The 22,467-nt window shown below is 31.9% G+C and overlaps 1 protein-coding gene across 3 annotated transcripts; it reads right to left on the bottom strand.

Moving 5' to 3' along the window:
• Positions 1-691: 691 nt before the first annotated feature.
• On the bottom strand, positions 692-13,077 carry LOC134681637 (uncharacterized). 3 transcript variants are annotated; one of them, XM_063541289.1, is made up of 6 exons: positions 12,713-13,077; positions 11,938-12,048; positions 10,960-11,085; positions 6,373-6,528; positions 2,662-2,808; positions 692-1,515 (listed from the first exon to the last, which is right to left on the bottom strand). In XM_063541289.1, the coding sequence occupies exons 1-6, from the start codon at positions 13,026-13,028 to the stop codon at positions 1,127-1,129; spliced, it is 1,245 nt and encodes a 414-aa protein (XP_063397359.1). In that variant the 5' UTR covers positions 13,029-13,077; the 3' UTR covers positions 692-1,126. The 3 variants fall into 3 exon arrangements, with proteins under 3 accessions (XP_063397359.1, XP_063397361.1, XP_063397360.1); XM_063541291.1 differs by lacking the exon at positions 2,662-2,808; XM_063541290.1 differs by lacking the exon at positions 10,960-11,085.
• Positions 13,078-22,467: the final 9,390 nt, after the last annotated feature.

The following is a 22,467-nucleotide window of genomic DNA, read 5'->3' as shown; positions in this document are numbered from 1 at the left end:
TCTATAATTATATTCAAGATGATAACCGAAAAACGGTAAAATTTCCAAAAAATTACCAATGTAGAGGCAGCAACCCAACAACAGATTTACAAATTCATTCCAGTATCAGATCAGATATATCGTGTCTGATAAACAATTTTTACCCCATGTCAGATTTGCTCTTAATGCTTTGGATTCAGAGATATAAGCCATGTCTACATTTTTCTCCTATGTTTTATTTTTAGCCATGGCGGCCATCCTAGTTGGTTGACCGGGTCACCGGACACATTTATAAAGTAGATACCTAAATGATGATTGTGGTCGAGTTTCATTAATTTGGCCCATAGTTTCAGAGGAGAATATTTTTGTAAAAGTTAACGACGACTGACGACGACTGACGACGACGACGACGTCGACGGATGACGGACGCAAAATGATGAGAAAAGCTCACTTGGCCCTTTGGGCCAGGTGAACAAAAAAGGGATTACATCTGCTTTAATGTCCAATCCATATCAACAAAATTGCAGAACTACCAGACAAGCTTCTTGCAATTAGTTTGTTGTGTAGTTTTGACTCAAAATCAAATGTTTATGGAATATATAATAGCGGATATAAATTCTATTCACCAAAAAGATAAAAACAACAATTCCGCACTCAAATGTAAATTCAAATCGGATTCTTTTTACAAACAACAAAATCAAAAAAGCTCAAACGAATGTTATAGCCATTTCATTATGAAATAAATCAAGAATTAAACATGGTTCATAGCTGGCTAAATAAAGGCAATAGTAGTATTCCGCTTTTCAAACCTCTAAATCTCTAACTTGTAAAACAAGCTCATTAAATTCAATTATATTTACAACAGTGTGTGGACAAAACAAACAAAGCTACATAAAAGGTGAAAAACAAATCATAAACAGGGATACAGCAGTCAACATTGTGATATCTTAATTACTATAAAGCAAACCGCTATGACAAGAAAAACAAAATGACATTAAACAAACAAAAAAATACAAGAATACAAACAAAATTTACATCGCACAATAACTTTGCGTGACGAATAGATACCGTGCCACGTCAAAAGGTTATTACAAAAGATGAAATCAAGTTTCTTCTTAACGCACTTTAAAAATGTTCTTGACTGTTTTTATTTTATTCTAACGACAGTCATACAGGACCAAGCATCAATGTACATGGTTTGCCATGGGACTACGGTTATTATTTCTCCGTAGATAAAATATCGCACTACAACTACTGTACCACTGTGATCATATGTGTTCTCTCCGTTATGTTCAGCAGTGTATCCATATGCAATTTCATACGATCCATCATTTATTGAAAAAAAGCCATTGTTTGTTTTACTTATTATCGATGCCGATACGAGGTATAAACCCTTTGTTGTTATTGTGAACTTTCCATTGCTTGTTACACTAGACATATCGACATTAAAGCTTGACCGTCTTAATGTAAATGGTATTGGTTGTCCTGCTGATATTGTTGATCCATCACCCTTACCAATACAAGCCGTAAACCCAACTGAAAAAATATAAATCTTTATTTTTTATAAGTTAAAATCAATTTCAATAATCTAAATTCGTACATTTTTTACACAAATATGCTTTACCTTTTCTCCAATCAGTCAAATTAATTTGTACTCGCTACAATTTCCTAAAATATTTAAATACAATAAATATGATAGAACAGGGGCACTAATGAGGATCCCGACTTGGGACAAACCAATTAATGATTGTCAGGATTAAAAGATCATAAAACATAAATCAGTTTAAATTTTAAAAAGTAACCTAGCGCAAATATTGTTCATTACATTTGAGCAGTTCATTAAGTTCATTAAGTGCGTTTTTCAAATTTATGATTGAATATTTGACAAACATTTTATGTAATTGCAATATAAGTAAAAGTACAAAACAAATTTTAAATCATTCATATTTTTTGGACAGTTTTGTATATAATATCTTTTTTATCCTATGTATTAACCTCACTCGATGGCGTTGAGGGGTGGTATTGGTTTCTCGTAAACAAAAATATGGCGAGTACAAAAAATTACATGTATAACTTGAAGGTACTATTCTTTAAATAGGTAAACAATCATCTACATGTACTGTATATTGAATGATTTCAAATTGATATTTTACTTTTTAATAGGTGAAAAAGATTGAATGCTCACAATTAATAATTGTGAATCACGTATTTTGGAAATTCCCAGATAGCCAACGTTTTGACTGATGCGGTAAAATTATATGCATTTAACGTATATGTAGCTACATAAATGGGGATATGTTTGGCCCCTGTCACCTTAATCTGCCTCGGGGTAGACCGTCATGAATAAAAAGATAATAAAATGAAATGATCATAATGTAATGTTTTTGGTGTACGGTCAAACCAAATATGGACAGCTGTCTGATCAAAAACGTGTTTTACCAGAGGCTTTAAGAAATGTTTATTCTGAAGCGATAACCAACAAGAGACTTATACACGCGTTGATTGTGACATTTTTCGAAACCACTACTGAATTTTCAATTGAAGATGGTTGACGACACCAAATCCACGTTTTGAGAAAATAGGGAAAACAGACGGAAGATATTAAAGAGCAATCCAAATTTACAAGTCGAAATAATTTTATCATGTATATAATCTATGATCAATTCATTTGATTGACATTACCGTGTTCCTCGTTTGAATCAAGACGACTGAAAGCTCTACTGATGTCTGAGGAAATTGAGTTCTGGCGACTTTTTACATGGTTTGTGTCGGAACGAATTGAATTTTGCTCTTCTTCTAAATGTTGTACCTTGTCGTCAACAATAGAAACTAAAAATATACATTGAAAGAATTATAATGCAACTTTTGATTGAATCATAAACAAATAGTCCCCGTTTTTGGTGACAATCATATTTAAAAGAACATTATGTTCCAATAATAAATTGGAGGCAAGGCAAGCTTATGTTCAATTAAGTAGCTGCTCTGTTTACCTCAAACAAGTATAGATCAATGATATTGTCATTTTGCTTTTTTTGTTACATTACATATTCTAAACTTCTTTTAAACTTAGTTTTACTATATGTATTATTGTGTTTGTTTATTTTACAGTAGATGTTGAATTGGGGGGATGATATAACACAAATCAAATTTAATGTCGCAGCATAATTAACGCCTTTCCCAAGTATAAGGCACCTCTAGAATTTGTTAGTCTGATGGAATATTCACATATTGTTCCTTTGTATAATTGTGAATGCTGCTCAACAGGAATACATTATTGTTAAGTGACAGCTGCAGCCCACCTTCAGGTGAGCAATTCTTTCGCTGCGTAAAAAAACAATTGATGGCTTGGACAGTTTTTCTGTTCTTTAATTAAGTTGTAGTCTTTTAAACCAACTCACCGTTTTCAGTGAATATCAAATGTTTTAAATTATTCACTCATAACGCAGTCGCAAGCGAGATTACTTTTTCCGCAAATAAGCATACCCCGAAAATTCTTTCGTGATGCGGCTCCCTGTGGTAAAACAATCCCCTTTTACACAATAAGTTCTTTGAAAATTAGATACTTAAACACATTCAATAGCTCCATAGTTTTTAAACATTTATTCTATGTTCCTCTAGTACTTTCCTAATCACCACAAATGGTTAAGCTCAGTCATTTGTTAAAAATCGAAACATGTCCAATATAAATACAAAGAGATTTCTGTTTACACGTGTCTTTTGTTTTGAGTTCCCCATTTCGAAGCGCATTAGGCATATTGTCCCATCTGTATCATTCTTACTATTGTACAATAAAATATCATCCTCTGATCTTAATGGATCAACAATATATTGTGATTCAGGTTGGATTAGTTGGTCCAACATCTCTACTAGATCAGAATTCGTATCACAGGTTCCTCTGACTCTTCATCTAGTGGTACCTCTACCATTACACCCACTGGTGATCTGGTAGATTTTATGTTGTTGTCGAAATTCTACGTATTAAGATCAATAAGAAAATTTGGCAGTATTTACATGGAACATGATGTTGATGTTATTGTTGAGAGCGATTAAGATCGCGATATAAACGTGGTAAGATCGTAAAATGATCGTGAAAATATTGTGCAATAATCGCAGAATAATCGTGGTATGATCGTGTTGCAATCTGATATATCGTAATATTGTAACGTGTTTGGCTTATGAACTATATGTTCGTATCCGTTTTCACAGAATCTGAGAAACTCCAATATCAATCTTTTAATTAACTCAAAAACATAACTACAACTTGGAGGCTTTATTTAAAACTAAAAGACCAACTTCGAAACTTACTAAAACAATACCAATATTAACACAAATAACTTTGTATCAAAAAGTAGTCTGAAAAGTAGTCCCTTAATTTATCCTTGATCCTTTCACCGACTCCGAGGTCCCAACTGATTTTACAAACAATTATATTATAACCATTCAACCACTAATAAACTTTAACAAAAATTTCAAAAATCCTAGGTTCCTGAAACACCTAGTTCTGAGATACCCAGTCTCTGAGACACCTAGTCTTTGAAGCACCTAGTTCCCGAGACAACTAGTTTTGAAGCACCTAGTCTCCGGAGCACCTAAGTCATCAGATTATCACAAGCTATCTGTTCGAGGGACTGCGAACATTCCCGAGGGAAATTACAGTGTCGGAACAACCCGGTAGCTTCTAATAATTGTAATACCTAGTCTCCGAAGCACCAAAGTCACCAGACTTTTACAAACCACCTGTTCGAGGGACTGCGACCATTCCCGAGGGAAATTACAGTGTCGGAACAACCCGGTAGCTTCTAATAATTGTAATACCTAGTCTCCGAAGCACCAAAGTCACCAGACTTTTACAAACCACCTGTTCGAGGGACTGCGACCATTCCCGAGGGAAATTACAGTATCGGAACAACCCGGTAGCTTGCAACAATCGTAAAGACTTCAAAAACCGCTTGCTTCAAAACCACAAGCTTTTAACTCAAACTAGGTTTACAAACTTCTCAATTCTTACTTCTTTATTTGCTGATATTTCTTCCGATGTTTAACCATCAACGGCCAAATAACAAATGAGCGACTTGCACAATGAATCGGTGTCTTTATATAGCTAGAGTGCGGACCTCGAAGAGAGCACCCTAGTAACAATTAACGCGTCTTATAACATTCAAGGATAACAGAATGATTTTATATGCATTTATCGTTAACGCATTGTGCAAACGGGTAATTTATTATAGATTGGAATTAAACGATAAACTATAGATATTGTCTTATGCCTAAACTGCATTTTTGTCACAATATGGTCCTATTGGTAACGTGATGGGCGTCGAAAGATCGTTATAATCACAGTGAGGTCACAGAATAAGCGTGGTGATAATGAGGTATATAACCGTAGCGAAATTGTTGTGGTAGCGTAATGAGGACGTATTAGCATCGTGAAAACAACGAACATCTACATTTTCATGCCACCCAAACCGCGACCTTACCACGATCAGAATTTATTTTATATCACGGTAAGCGTGGTGCGATCGTGGTCTAGTATGACTGGGACATAATAAAGTAATTTTGTTTTGATATAATTGAACTGTTAGTTTTAAAGACATAGGTGTAGTAACTATGAGCAACATCAACAGTTTAATTTTTACGTCATAAGTCCATTTGCCAATTACCGATTTGACTCTGTTATAACACACTTTTTAAACAAATTACTTCCCTTTGTTTATCGTTAACTGGTTCCATACCGGACAAAATTGGCGTAAGCGAATGCAAAACATGACGAATTGAAAGTGACGTATCGGCGGTTTAACTAATTTTTCACGAAAAATAATTTCTAATGTTAAAAGTATTCAGTTGAACAACAAATTAATGTTATTAAAAGATTTAAAAACCTTATATCAGTTACTCACATTACGCACAAGTATATTTGCTTTTTCTGCTAGCTCTCCATTTTAAATAAAAAATAATGTCCCTCAAAAGGGAAAACAACTTTTTAGGGATATCTAATTACATGGTCAAATACGGGAATTGGCAAATTGCCTATTGGCATCTGGAGTGGAACTGTCTCATGAACAATCGTATTTTTAGTTTAATATTTTAGTATATCAGGAACTAGATCGGTAGTAATATACGTTATGTATGATCGATGTTACTGTTGGACATGTTGCATCGTTATTCACTGTTGTTGCATCTGATTATTTGCTAAAATTTTAAATGTTAGTGCCTTCTATATATAGCTACTTAGATGGCCCCAGTTGGTCTCGTTACTTGATAAGTAAATGATGACAGTACGTTCTCTTACAATATTTTAGAATGCACGAATAAGAACGGTATAATTCATATATACATTTTGATTTAATCTATAATAAATCTTACTTTCGTGTTTCATTACTTTAATTACCTCACCTTTTTGTTCATTAATAGATATTCTCTTGACAGCCAAATCAATGTTTGATGTCACCGATGCTTGGAATGTTTTTAAAAGTTGGACATCTTCTTGATTGTCAACCAGTTGAAATTCTAAAGTTTTCAATTCATCTTTAACTTCTGCTGTGAAATTATCTATGAAAAATATGAAATATTACAAACAAAACTATAAACGTTTGTGAACAAAACCCAGAACAAAGGTTTGGTACCTCATATAAAAAAAAATTTAATAAGTTAGTAACGGAATAAAGAACAGCATAAATCTTGCCATAAACAAGATTGGACATTGAAATATGTATCCATATAATTTATAAAAAATGTATTTGTTCTCATTAGAGAATAAGGGGAAAACGTCCAAGGCAGATTAAGGATGTTCGTTACCTTAAACGCTTTTTGAATTTCTGTACTAAGTTGATGGTATATATATAATATATAATTTGAGGAACTAATAATGCAGAAAAAGGAAGGTTCCGTGTTCTCGTTTTCGAAATATTTGATTGAATAACTTGGCTAGAAATAATTCTCTTTTGAGTTGATTTTTTTTCATACATTTAACCAATTGCATCTTTTTTCAATAACTATGAAAAGTAAAAACATGTATTAACTTGAAAACATTGTAATGGCACTTCGTGGAAAATAAAAGAGGATCCCAAATATCTGGCAAATCTCAAAAACACTAGAAGCGAAAATCCCTAATGTGTGTTTTTGTGTGAAGCTAAAAATATAGGGAAAACAAAGTTTTCATAAAAATTTGATTTCCAGCTTTTAAGGATTCGTGGAAAAATAGAATTATATTATAAACGAAATAAGTATAGTTTTTCGGAATGGTTTCATTGAGTATAATTAAATTGTTTAACGTTTGAGGCTGTCACGAGTTAATTGGGGTTTTACAAAAGATAATACAATATTTCTTTTTTTATCCAGAGTATATTAAACATATGTTTTCAACTCTTGTTTCGAAGAGGGATATACACTTCTTTTTGATGACGATGATTTTTATACAACTAAGGTATCTTCATGCATATTAAAATGCAGTCTTGGAACGAAATCCGAACATTTTTACTACCGATTAAAACACGATATGTAACAAAAAAAAAATCATTATGTATTCTATATCTTTGCTGAATTTAAGTAAACATTATGTCTGTCACATCTTTTTCATCAATTCAAAAAAAATTAAAATATAAAGTTAAGAAGATGTTATATAATTGCCAAGATATCACTTTTTAAATACGCATGCAAATTAAAAAAAATAGCCTATTTTTAATAATGGATTCGACGACTGCGACCCTTCATCTACTTATTACTTATATACCTATATGGAGTTATTCTCTTTCAGAACGACAGGTCATTCTTTTGCAGAATCAACCCCGACGATACCATGTTTCAATGAAATATGCTCAAAGGCATAAAGTAATTACCTGTGTGAGGTCATTATTTTCCTAGATTAAAATGCAATCTATAACTTACTTGAACATTTTATTCGTCTAAAAGTTTTTTGTTGCCGATTTGGAAATTTATATTTTAAATTTCAATCGATGATAGATGTAACAGAAACCTTCATTGCCCGCATTTTAATTTTAGAAACAAATAACGTGAAGTTTTGTTAATTTCTCCCTACAATAAAGAAACATTACCATATATGTGAGATGAATGTTAAAATAGACTCTCATAAATAAAAAGCCAGATTTAACATACTCGTGTGTTAAGCCTCGGTCACACCTTACCGGAAAGCTGGAACGGAGACCTAACGGATAACTTTTTTCAATCCGTTCATGTCCGTTAAACGTCCTTTCTTATCCGTTAGACGTACGTCCATATCCATTTCATGTCCGTTAAGGGTACGTTTTATCCGTCGACGTCCGTTCTGGGCCGTTGGAAAAGTTTGAGCATGTTCAACACTTTGAACGGACGTCCGTTAGGCGTCCGTTTTGTACGGTTCTCGTCCGTTTCGTTTTCGTTTAGAATCCGTTACTTGTCCGTTACGTGTCCGTTATACATCCGTTTGATTTCTGGAAGATAAATTCAACAACGGACTTCTACCGGACATTAAACGGATAACACAGATGTTGAACGGATGAGAAACGGACGTATAACGGATAAAACAGATGATGAACGGATCTAAAACGGATAAATTCCAATTGAAATTTCTCATCAGAAACACCAAGTATTGGTATGTCAGATTTCTTAAGGATTAATGCATTCTTATTATTAATAATCGATCTTAGAGTATAGGCACGTTTTCACAATCAAGCAGTCCTAATTCAGGCCATACACTGCCCTTTGGAGGAGATTTGAAGAACTAACCAAAACCAGTTACTCAGAAAAATTTTGAATTTTTGAGCCATTTACATGTATTATTATTGTCGCCTTTGTTTTTTTTCCGTATATGTTGTTCATCCGTTTTATCCGGTAAGCTTTCGTTAGGTGTCCCTTTTATGTGGTACTCGTCCGTTGCATGTACGTTCGACATCCGTTCTGTCCGGTACGTGTCCGTTTCTCGTACGTTGCATATCCGGTTTGTGTCCGTTATGCACCCATTACACGTCCGTTTTTTCGGTCTGTACATCAAGGGACTCCCAACGGATAACAATTTTGTCAACAGACAACTTTTATTTTCATCTGTTAGGCATCCGTTTATGCTATCCGGTAAGGTGTGACCGAGGCTTCAGATCTGAAAATCTTATTGGGTCAGACTGAATAGGTTGGTTGATTTTTAGTTGTTTGCTTAACGTTCAGTGTCAAATATTGCATGCATGTTCAGGACGATAAACGCTGAATAGGAAATCATACTGTGACCAACATGTATTTATATTCGTGTCTTATATCTAGATTAATTAGTAAGTTACATTTCACATTCTAAATGAGCCGTAGGGCGTATAAAAACCTGAACGCATTTGAAAGGAATACCCCCTTTGGTGTTGTCGGTAAAAAAGGATACTAAATTTTGCAAATCTTAATAATAGTTATCAAAGATACCAGGATTATAATTTAGTACGCCAGACGCGCGTTTCGTCTACACAAGACTCATCAGTGACGCTCATATCGAAATAGTTATAAACCAAACAAATACAAAATTGAAGAGCATTGAAGATCCAAAATTCCAAAAAAGCTGTGCCAAATACGGCTAAGGTAATCTATGCCTGGGATAAGAAAATCCATAGTTTTTCGAAAAATTCAAAGTTTTGTAAACAGGAAATTAAAAAAAATGACCACATAATTGATATTCATGTCAACACCGAAGTGCTGACTACTGGGCTGGTGATACCCTCGGGGACGAAACGTCCACCAGCAGAGGCATCGACCCAGTGGTGTAAATAGTTATCAAAGATACCAGGATTATAATTTAGTACGCCAGACGCGCGTTTCGTCTACACAAGACTCATCAGTGACGCTCATATCGAAATAGAAATAAACCAAACAAATACAAAGTTGAAGAGCATTGAAGATCCAAAATTTCAAAAAAGTTGTGCCAAATACGGCAAAGGTAATCTATGCCTGGGATAAGAAAATCCATAGTTTTTCGAAAAATTCAAAGTTTTGTAAACAGGAAATTAAAAAAAAATGACCACATAATTGATATTCATGTCAACACCGAAGTGCTGACTACTGGGCTGGTGATACCCTCGGGGACGAAACGTCCACCAGCAGAGGCATCGACCCAGTGGTGTAAATAGTTATCAAAGATACCAGGATTATAATTTAGTACGCCAGACGCGCGTTTCGTCTACACAAGACTCATCAGTGACGCTCATATCGAAATAGAAATAAACCAAACAAATACAAAGTTGAAGAGCATTGAAGATCCAAAATTTCAAAAAAGTTGTGCCAAATACGGCTAAGGTAATCTATGCCTGGGATAAGAAAATCCATAGTTTTTCGAAAAATTCAGAGTTTTGTAAACAGGAAATTTTAAAAAATGACCACATAATTGATATTCATGTCAACATCGAAGTGCTGAGTACTGGGCTGGTGATAAAATATATCATTTTTCGACGGTATATAAGTCAGATAATGCATATTTTAAGGTTTTTCTTGTCGTAGAACACATCTCGGGATGTCAGGATTGCTCAAAGAAAGACCTCCCTGCGACAAAAAAATCCCGAAATATATGCATTATCTATAACAGAAAAACCTTTTCACACCGTTTGAAATCTTAGGAACAGAGGAACAAATGGAAATGTTGATTACGGGGGACTTTTATGCCAAAAAAGGCGTAAAAATTAGAGAAGAGCTTGTTATAGAGATACACATTGTGACTTTTGCAATCTTATTATTAATAATTTTATGTAAGCTTTGGATATCAAATATTTTGGCCACGAGCCTCACTGAAGAGACATGTATTGTCGAAATACGCATATTGTGCAAGAAAATTAGTACCGTTAATTTTATTTAAAGTGTGTTTCTATATGTCTTATGAATTGATTCCACGACTCAATGTCGAAATTAAAGATTACTTTATTGTTGTGCTATTTTCAATAAAAACGGAATTGCAATGAATTGAATTTAATTGAGTGTATAAACTATCATGATTAACATCTTTAAATGATATCAAAATGACTTTACCTTTTTCTTCTTTTGTAGAGATGAATGATTCTGTATACAGTTTCAACTGTTGCACGTCTGTTACGAATTTTTGTTGCTGTCTTCCTAATTGCTTCATTTCAGCGACAATCTCAGACGTTAAATTACCTTTAGTGACAGGGGAGAAATAACATTTTTAAAAATGCGAGAAAAGTGTTTTTTTCTATATGAATTCAAATATTTTACATTTAACTGACCTAGTTTTGTCTCTTCTCTATTTTAAAAATACACTTTCTGTTTACTTTATCTTGTTCAAAATATAAACTTAACATTGCATGACAATTCCTGTATCCAGGTACCTTAAAAAAGAATTAATCATTCCGAACGTCTTATCGTATTTTTGTCTGTAATCATGTTATTTTATTAGAATTGATGGTTTTCAAATATTGTTTACTGTCGGAAATAATGTTATACCATACATTGTAAAAGTTATATTGATGAAATCGATTTGTAATGTTAATACTCTAACTCATTCTGAACGTTTTTAGATATTGCTTGCTTAAAAGATTGAATTATGGCGGACTACAGATAGAATGTTGCCCTGTCGATGTCATTAAAATATTTTTTCCGTTTGCTGTCTGCCTCTTTTATTAATATTTTAGGAACATAACGACGTATTTAACAGATTACACCCAAGATAATTGATCCTTATTGATTTAGAACTCGCAACAAAAATAAATATTTCAATATATTCAGTTTGTGTTTGTTTTTATTCATTTTTATTTGTCATGCTATTTTTTAGTGTAGAAAATCAGATCAGAAAAAAATATGACGCCCTGACGTCGCAACTATCTGTGACTGAAACAGTATGACGAATAACATTATCTTTCTTTTTATGAAGTGTGTTTGTTATTGGTAGATTCATATTTTTTTATAATTCTATAATCCCCCTTTTATTTCTTTCATAACCTTTGTTATAAGTTCATGTGTTTGTTTTCGTCCTAATACTATTTGTCATACCTGATCTTTCAGTTTCTTCAATTGTACGAGTTTCCATTTGGTGTTGTTGATTTTTCATTATGTTCATATCTCTGTTTATGTTTTCGATCCTGTTTATCATCACTAAACTTTCTTAAACAAAATAAGAATAAAAAAATGTTTTAGTCTTTTGTTTACCTTTTAATAGAAGCTCGATGGTTTTATCAGAGTATTTAAGGTTCTTCAAATAATAACAAATTACCTCCGATAGATAGCAAAATCACAAACATACTGAACTCTATCGCGATTGTTAAAATAATGATTTAAGTTGTTGTTAGACAATTTAAACTTCTCTGAAACTGAAACCAAGATAAATTGGGTTCCTTTTAAACTAATCATAAAAATTATATAAGTTTTGCTCTGTTTTTCCGGGCGTCATTGGACACTACATTTAATTTTTGTGTGTTTTTGTTATAGATTTTGGATATAGTTTGGTATTTGTTTGCATATAAATTTTCGTGTACCAGGTTTTTTATTTACTTCGAAAATCAATCTCAGAAAACACTATATACAGGTTTACTAATCAAATTGACTTTTTACATATTTGTGCGGTAAGAGTAACACGAAATGGAAAATGTTTCAAAACATTTTGTGACATTTCCACAGGCTTTCCTGTATAAAACACGAAAGGAATGTAATGTGAAAGAAATGCAAGTGTCTTTTTAAAATAAAAACTTGTTTTTTAATTGATCGTTAGACTCAGCCGATAACAATTAATACATTTCAGCAATTTTTTTAAATTAAATTTCATATTTACCGTTTACTTTATTGTCTTCAAACATATTGACGAATTCTTGCATTCGTTCATAAATATCTGTCTTTGCCTCTTCCACCCCTTGTTTGATCTGATCTGATATGTACTCCTGTAGCTGTTTGTTGAACTGTGAAATATCTAAATTAGCAACAAGTGGTGCGTTCAAATGGTCCAAAAGCGGAATTGGTAACGATTTCGTGCATTTCCCTCCCTTGCATGTACCATTGTTCTCACATGAAATATCGCTCATAATCAGACAAAATACAATGACCCCTATTCGAATTCTATAATACATAATATTCCGTTTAAAATTTCCCATATGCAGTATATGCAGCCCTGATAAAAAAATACGTTTACCCGTTTTAACTAATGATATTTTTTACTATGAGTATATTGACTTCCTTCCCCATTTTTTTTCTATATTTATATAAGACCAAATTCAGGATGAAACAAGTGATTTAATTTTCTTTACATTGCAAACATTAAACAGAAAAATGCTTGAGGTTGTTTTGAACGGAAATGGTTTTAAGTTTTTACACTTAAATCTTATATCAATCTATTTTATCAGAGATTCTTCCTGTTACTAAAGTTACTGGATAAAGGGTACTATTTAACGAATGTTTCATAAAACTAAAACGATACATATAGAAATATATTATTAATAAGCAGTCGTCGTCATACGATAATGCTATTGTTACTATATTTTGGTTTACTTATTTGTAGCTGAAATTGTCAATTGTTCGGTAATATTGATGCCGCACGACGTCGTCCTTATAATTTCCAATAGATAGCAAAACATAACATTCAAAACTATTTGAAAGTGGATATGTCAGTACAAAACTTAATACAGTTACAGAAATAAAATTATTAATGGCCTTACAATTGACCTTTAACACACAATTAAGTATGTTAAACTTTATAATCATCTATATTGCGATAAAACAAAACTCAATATTTCTCTAGACGAACTAGTTTCATCAGACATGCATCTGTCAAGGAAAACGGTATTATTATTCTTTCATAGGCGAAAATAAATACATTTATGAATACTTTAATAATATACACATTGCAGTTTTCATGTCAATAATTTGTGTATAACCCAACAAGCAATCAAAACCCCCTCTACTTATAATATGACTTCCTTTACTGCCCTGGGAACACAAAAGGTCAACTGAAACCGGGAAATGCAATACTATTGTTTACTTTTCAGGTGAAGTCGGATGCAGATACGAAACTTTTACAGCTAATTGTACATTAAATTTAGCTGCCTCACATTAACATGTATTATCAATACAGTGGGACTTCCACATGACAAGATAAGAACCATGTTACATCTTACTGATGAAGAATATTAGTTATCTGATATATTTAACATTTGTTCATGATTTTATCTTATTTTGGTTATGTTGTATCCTTTCATACTGGCTTATTATATTATTTCAGACTTGTATCACTATCATAGGTGATCAAATGAATGGATCTGTCCTAGAGTAATATTCAGACGCAATTATCAAAATAATTAGGTCTGTGATTGTAACATCTGATCCGTTAAGACAAATATTCTGTTAATCTTCCACTAATTCGATCTACATGCCTTATGTACTGTGCTACAGCTCTTGATTCAACTAACAAATAAAGATAACACTATGGAACTAGGCCACTAAAAGTTAAATGATAAGGTCAGTCTAGGTAACAAAGCGGTCTTCAATTGTAAACACAGTGCAGGCGGTGTTGCCTCGGTATCACAATTGCATGAGTGTGAATTGTGTATGCGGCTGAATTTATTGACATGCTATGAAAGTGAGAAGCATATGTTTGCCATTCGTTTTAAATATATTCATTATTTTAAGCAGTGTTGATAGGTACACGTTGTATTAATTTTACATGTAACGTGTCTCATTGATATATATTGATTTTGATTTATATTACTATTATACTATCGTATCAGGCAGATAATGTTGGCCTTATCTAAAAACATTTAGTTCTGTTTTTTCAATCTACCACGCACTATTTCAATTGAAATATGTTCAAATACGTGTATATTGAGGTAGCGTATTTTCTATTCAAGCAATGTCATTTCTGTACTTTTGTTTTTCCTCAACAAAAACGTTAATGGCCTAGTTTATTTTTACTTTACCATACAAATAATGGGTAATAAAATGCACTTAAAAACAATAATGTTTGGATTTAAAAAAACGTTTATTACCATTTGTTTTAAACTGCCCATTATAAATTGTTATATGAGAAGCATAAAATATGCATGGTTTAAGCAGCTTTAGGAAACCCCATAATAAAGTAAGGCAACAAGATATAAGTTTCTTCGTTGTTTTTTATAATTTTCAAACCAGAACCTTTAGGACATATGCAATACGTAATCATACTCATTGTGTAATTGTATTGTAATAACAAACCTTACAAGTCCTCTCCTCATAGCTAGTGGAATCACTCATTTGAATTCAAAGTACAAGTTTAAAGAATTATTAACAATTTTCTCTCTTCTTTCAACGTGATATTTTGATCGGAAAATTCCAACAAATCACATGACTTGTTCTGGCTTAACTACGAGAAGCTATTAACCTACATAACGTATCAATATGAAACATTTATAAATATATATGTTTGATGAATCTCTGAATATATAGAATAGTTCTAAACACATTTCCTTATTATTGTTTAAAAATATAGAAAATGGGGATACATGAATTCATTCAAATTGTTATTTGTGTTAATTTCAACTGGAAGTTTGCATTGCCAATCTTTATCTTTTCGTAATGTTTTCCAAAATTAAAGCACATCTACGATAACAGATAAAACAACTCCTACATCTAGTATGGATTACAATATAATCTAACAAGAAGTATGAACATAGTCAAGCATTATTGTACTTTCACTGGATGTACTAACACATCTACGCTTCTCGGATTTAATTTTTTTTGTGGATTCCGTTATATAGACGATGTTCTCTCACTACATAATTCAAAACATTTGGTGACTATGATGAAAGCATCTATCTCATCGAGATAAGAGATAACGGATACAACAGATACAGTTAAGTCGGCCTCATGTCTTGACTTACATCTAGAAATTGAAAATGAGGGTCGGTTGAAAACAAAACTTTATGAAAAAAGGGATAATTTCAGCTTCCCAATTTTGAACTGTCCATTTATAAGCAGGAACATTTCAGCACCGCCTGATGTTATCTTTTGCCCCTCCTTTGTTCAGCGTAATTATCATAATACAAATACAAACACTGATATTCTTTCTGATTAATTTGCAGATATTTGTGCTAATGTCATCTGTTTTTACAGCCCTGATGCACAAGAAAATAAGATGATTCGATCCTGTTTAACTGCCGTCAGGTATTAACCTATAAAAGAGCTTTAACATATAATATAAGGAAGAATATGCATGTTATTGATCTATGAATTGACCAAAAAATCGTAAACACGTTAGTTTTTGTTGTTGATTTATCAGTAAAATCTGAGGATTAGAGGATGGCGATACATATATTTTATCAAAGTTTTATCTTTATAATAATTTCTACTGGAATTTGGCAATGCCAGTCTTTTTTAATTTTAAATCGCGGACCCGTTCGACGTTTTGACACGCGCATTCTTCATTCTAGAGCTGGTATGTATTAAATTAGAATAAACAATAAGTACATGTATGAAATGATATGATAAATATTTTTATCGTTATTGTATCACGAGTATATTCACTTGATTATATAACGTTTTTACATTTATGAAGCTGATCTGTAAGACATTTTTTTTATTGCTACATATTTTAAATGAGATGGTATGGTCAATCTATTTATTGTGAAATGAGTACACTTTCTTTTATATTATTCAAAAATGTAAAGAATGAGATTGAAGATTCAGGTGTACTTATCATAATACATCGACGAGTTTCATTCGAGTGTATTCAGAACTTAAGAAAATGTGTAATCGTACTTAAAAGTATAACCAGGATATCTTAAATGCAAGCACTGACTTCGAAGTTTGTTTTAATAGTAAATGTACATTTCAATATATCTGAAAGATAAATCAATAATAGTAAGATGCATTTGAGACAGTTCTGTACCAATTCTGCTTTGATGCGACTGTCGTACATGTGGTTGATTTAGCTCTATATAACCAGGTTCAATCCATCATTTTCTACAACAGAGAATGCCGGTACCAAATCTAATCAGTAACCTGACAGTTGTTATTAATTCGCTAGATGTGTTTGAGCTTTTGATTTTGCCACTTGTTTAGGGACTTTCCGTTTTGAATGTTCCTCTGAGTTTTTTACTTTTTTATATTGATTAGCTAAAGTGATTGCGGTATTTGAAGTTTAAACATTGCACTTGAAACTATGTTCAATCAGGGAACACCATTTAAGGAAACAGTACAGGTGTATTTGTGTATGGTATAATGTTATAATGTGTACGATTCTATGATGGATAAACGTTTAAAACCTTGCAAATATTGACAAGAACTAATTGATATTTTTATACATTTATTTACAATATTGTGATCAAAATTCGTTATTTCTTAATAGATACACAATTTTGTAGTCGCATGTTTTCTATGAGATTGAACTGCATTGTGGGTAATTTCAGATGGTATAAATAGAATGTGTAAGTTGCATTGCATGGTGCAAATGTGTATTGTGTAATGGCACAGGCTGTATGGTGTTATGGTGCATGTTGAATGGTGCACATGTGTATGATGTTAGTAGGGAAATTATACCAACCAAGGACTGCATAATGTAAAGACTATAATAAGATTTTTTCTTTTTTATTTTCATCTTGTTAAAAGATCTTATACTCTTTGTAAACATGGCAAGCTAATTTAGCTTGATTTCTATAAAAGTTTATCTATTAATTCTTTATATTTAGATTGCGTTTCCTTTTCAGATGCAACAACTTTCCCGTGTAAACCCGGAAACTTCACAGCTAAAATAACAACGTCGCCATATAAATACCCAACTGAAGCAGATGCATCCATAATTTGGTCAGACGAACTGACAACTCGAAACGTATTCCGTTCCGTTGGGGTCTGTAAATTATGCAGATTAAAGTGTGATTGTGCATGCGTACAGAGAACATGTGTTGATACAAGTTGCTGTGGTAGTGAAGGAACTGTTACCGCTTCAACATCAACAACCAACAGTACTCCATCTTGAAAGCTTTCTAAGATATAATCAGCTGTTTAAAGAGATGATTGAGAAAAAAGAAGCTCTAATTGGAAAGCATATCAGATTGATGAAGTTTAAATAAAACATATTTTTAAACAACTCATTTTATCAAATTTAATTGATACAGATTGATGAAGTTTAAATAAAATATACTTTTAAATAACTCATTTTATCAAATTTAATTGATACAAAATAATATTGTTATACGCTCACAGCTACAGTTACACAACCTAGGAAATACCATAACTGCTGACAAGAAATAACACAATGTTTCCCCTCAATAAAAAAACAAAACCAAAACAAAATGACACATTTGTTAAGTTAAGTCCATTGCATACAATTTATATCAGTCTTACTACAATTTTACCTGAAAATTATTATTTCTCTTAGCTTAGATTTAGTGTTTAACATCTACATCAATAAAACTGGAATTGAAAATAAATATAAAAGACTAGATTACGTAATACAAAAACAAGGAGTAAGTATACGATTTCGTTTTAATATTTTATGATGATGTGTCAATTGATCAATGAATTATTTGATATATATTAACATTGAAAGCTCCTTTGAAAAATTATATCCATAACATAATAAAAAAAAAAAGTGTAGAGAGAGAAAGCCTTGTATAAACGTGACACTTTCTTATCATAACCATGATAATGATGCTTTTTTTAATCAAATATTCTCATTTTCCAAATGAAGTTCAGTCCAAACACATGTGTTGTAAGATAAAAAAAAAAAATGGGTGTACGATCATGAAATATCTCTTCTAACATATTTTTTTTAATTCCATGACCATTGTATTAAAACTAAGTTTTAACGCATTGACAGAAGAAGACAAGAAATGATCTTAAACAAGATTATATTTGTTTATTTGTTTTGCAAATATGCTTTTTTTATTATCATCCCTTTTATAGCCAATAATCTTGAAAGCATAAACATATATGTTTATTCTGCAGCGGTTGAAAATCCTATGAATACCATAGTTAGGCCATAAGATATTAAATTTTGTGTAGTTTAGTTTCGTACCTGATTTATAGGACATTATTAGAAAAATGTGTAAAGTAGGTTCAGTTGTTAAAAAATTGTCCAAAAAGGAATCTTGCTAGTTTTCTCGTTCGATTTGTTTTAAATCGTTGGTTTAATACTTTTATCATTTTAATAGGTTTTAGTTGGTCAGATATTCCAAGACATTGCACTATTTGGTCTAGAATTGTAATTGTGTGCTATTTTCTTAAATAGATTATTAACACAAATTTCAGGAAACTAGGTTTACAACCGTAAGCTACTTACCTTCATAAATCAGTTATGCATGTTAGATATTAGATGACAGGCAAAAGTTTTATTTTATGGATATCTAAATTTATAAAAAAATCTAAATAATTTTCCTTATTGCGCTTAAAAACCAAATATCATTTTTAATATTTTCTACAAAAGATTGCAATGCCAACATCTGGTATTGAATACATTGAATTAAAATTTGATAAAATTATAAATATAGTGTAGCATTGCTATACATTATATAACTAGAAGTTTTAAGTATGAACTATTTTCGTACCTGACGTGTTACAGTTAATCGATCTGACTACATGATACAATATATATTTCATGAATAAAATAATCATAATTATTCTATTATTTTTCGGAGTTTGTATTGATAACAGGTAATTAGTTGTTTTTATTTAGCTGATTTAGATGTACGCGCCCTATTGATTCAATTTTTTTCTATATAAGAAATGTGAAACCATGTCAGGAATAAAACAAGTGTTTGTACTTTACATTTGGTTGATTAATAACGGTATAATACCGGTTCAGCGCACATTCTTAGTGCCATTAAAAAATGTCCAGTCACATAAATAAGTTTAATTTGAACAATACTTTTCTAATTGAAATATTACAAAAATTACACTCTTCAAATGTTTCTTTGCTAGTGTCTATATATTCATAAATGCACAATATTGATACTCATTGAAACTTAATAGATATAGGAAAATGTCGTGTGAGTGCCAATGAGACAACTCTCCATCCAAATAACAATTTAAAAGTAAACCATTATAGGTTAAAGTACGGCTTCAACACGGAGCCTTGGCTGTTCTCATTTGACACTAAAAAAAATAAGCTAGTTTTTCACAGCACTTTCCATGACAGTAACTGTACTAAGTAAACTCTAAAATACTCAATTGTAAAACAACAAATATACAAAATGACGTACAATTGTAAATAAACTCATTATAGATACCAGGACTAAATTTGTATATACGCCGTCGCGCGTTTCGTCTACAAAAGACTCATCAGTGACGCTCGAAGCCAAAAAAGAAAATACATGACATATAAATTTTCTGTTTATAAAACTTTGAATTTGTCGAAAAACTAAGGATGTTCTTACCCCAGGAGTAGATTACCTTAGCCGTATTTGGCACAACTTTTTGGAATTTTGGGTCCTCAATGTTCTTCAACTTTGTATTTGTTTGGCTTTTAAACTATTTTGATCTGAGCGTCACTGATGAGTCTTATGTAGACGAAACGCGCGTCTGTCGTATAAAATTATAATCCTGGTACTTTTGATAACTATTTCAAACGTGAAAGCTACTTGATTGATGAAAACAATACGCAGGTAGAAGTATCGATCCAGTGGTGGTAGTAATTACATTCAATTTGACATTTGAAATAAAACATTGCATTAGAGGCTTTTCTGTTGTATCCTGGCAATAGGAAGTTTGGGTTTCAAAAGTCTTCATATTTTTTAAATTTATACAGAAAATATACTTTTTTAAAACATTTGATATTTCACAAATAATATATATATACATGAATACAAAGAAAAATCATTTCTGAAACACTGATACAACTCGTTCTCATAGGTAAAGTGGTATTGCTATAACAGAGGATCGAAAGATACCAAAGGGACAGTCAAACTGCAAAAATCCTAGAGTAATATTCAGACGCAATTATCAAAATAATTAGGTCTGTGATTGTAACATCTGATCCGTTAAGACAAATATTCTGTTAATCTTCAACAAATTCGATCTACATGCCTTATGTACTGTGCTACAGCTCTTGATTCAACTAACAAATAAAGATAACACTATGGAACTAGGCCACTAAAAGTTAAATGATAAGGTCAGTCTAGGTAACAAAGCGGTCTTCAATTGTAAACACAGTGCAGTCGGTGTTGCCTCGGTATCACAATTGCATGAGTGTGAATTGTGTATGCGGCTGAATTTATTGACATGCTATGAAAGTGAGAAGCATATGTTTGCCATTCGTTTTAAATATATTCATTATTTTAAGCAGTGTTGATAGGTACACGTTGTATTAATTTTACATGTAACGTGTCTCATTGATATATATTGATTTTGATTTATATTACTATTATACTATCGTATCAGGCAGATAATGTTGGCCTTATCTAAAAACATTTAGTTCTGTTTTTTTCAATCTACCACGCACTATTTCAATTGAAATATGTTCAAATACGTGTATATTGAGGTAGCGTATTTTCTATTCAAGCAATGTCATTTCTGTACTTTTGTTTTTCCTAAAAAAAAACGTTAATGGCCTAGTTTATTTTTACTTTACCATACAAATAATGGGTAATAAAATGCACTGAAAAACAATAATGTTTGGAAATAAAAAAACGTTTATTACCATTTGTTTTAAACTGCCCATTATAAATTGTTATATGAGAAGCATAAAATATGCATGGTTTAAGCAGCTTTAGGAAACCCCATAATAAAGTAAGGCAACAAGATATAAGTTTCTTCGTTGTTTTTTTATAATTTTCAAACCAGAACCTTTAGGACATATGCAATACGTAATCATACTCATTTTGTAATTGTATTGTAATAACAAACCTTACAAGTCCTCTCCTCATAGCTAGTGGAATCACTCATTTCAATTCAAAGTACAAGTTTAAAGAATTATTAACAATTTTCTCTCTTCTTTCAACGTGATATTTTGATCGGAAAATTCCAACAAATCACATGACTTGTTCTGGCTTAACTACGGGAAGCTATTAACCTACATAACGTATCAATATGAAACATTTATAAATATATATGTTTGATGAATCTCTGAATATATAGAATAGTTCTAAACACATTTCCTTATTATTGTTTAAAAATATAGAAAATGGGGATACATGAATTCATTCAAATTGTTATTTGTGTTAATTTCAACTGGAAGTTTGCATTGCCAATCTTTTTCTTTTCGTAATGTTTTCCAAAATTAAAGCACATCTACGATAACAGATAAAACAACTCCTACATCTAGTATGGATTACAATATAATCTAACAAGTAGTATGAACATAGTCAAGCATTATTGTACTTTCACTGGATGTACTAACACATCTACGCTTCTCGGATTTAATTTTTTTTGTGGATTCCGTTATATAGACGATGTTCTCTCACTACATAATTCAAAACATTTGGTGACTATGATGAAAGCATCTATCTCATCGAGATAAGAGATAACGGATACAACAGATACAGTTAAGTCGGCCTCATGTCTTGACTTACATCTAGAAATTGAAAATGAGGGTCGGTTGAAAACAAAACTTTATGAAAAAAGGGATAA

The sequence above is a fragment of the Mytilus trossulus genome, chromosome 8 (genome assembly GCF_036588685.1).
Source record: "Mytilus trossulus isolate FHL-02 chromosome 8, PNRI_Mtr1.1.1.hap1, whole genome shotgun sequence".
Lineage (NCBI taxonomy): Eukaryota > Metazoa > Mollusca > Bivalvia > Mytilida > Mytilidae > Mytilus > Mytilus trossulus.
The sequence above is the reverse complement of the archived record's forward strand: the minus strand, read 5'-3'. Positions and strand labels throughout refer to the sequence as shown.

What these genes read in the sequence shown, in the direction of transcription:
- LOC134681637 (XM_063541289.1), bottom strand. Translation starts at nt 13,028, where the DNA reads ATGGGAAATTTTAAACGGAATATTATGTATTATAGAATTCGAATAGGG. An exon ending in ATCTATTAATGAACAAAAAG is followed by an intron (nt 2,809 to 6,372) that starts GTGAGGTAATTA and finishes GTATATTTTTAG; the next exon opens with TTTCTATTGTTGACGACAAG. An exon ending in TGATTCAAACGAGGAACACG is followed by an intron (nt 1,516 to 2,661) that starts GTAATGTCAATC and finishes ATATTTTTTCAG; the next exon opens with TTGGGTTTACGGCTTGTATT.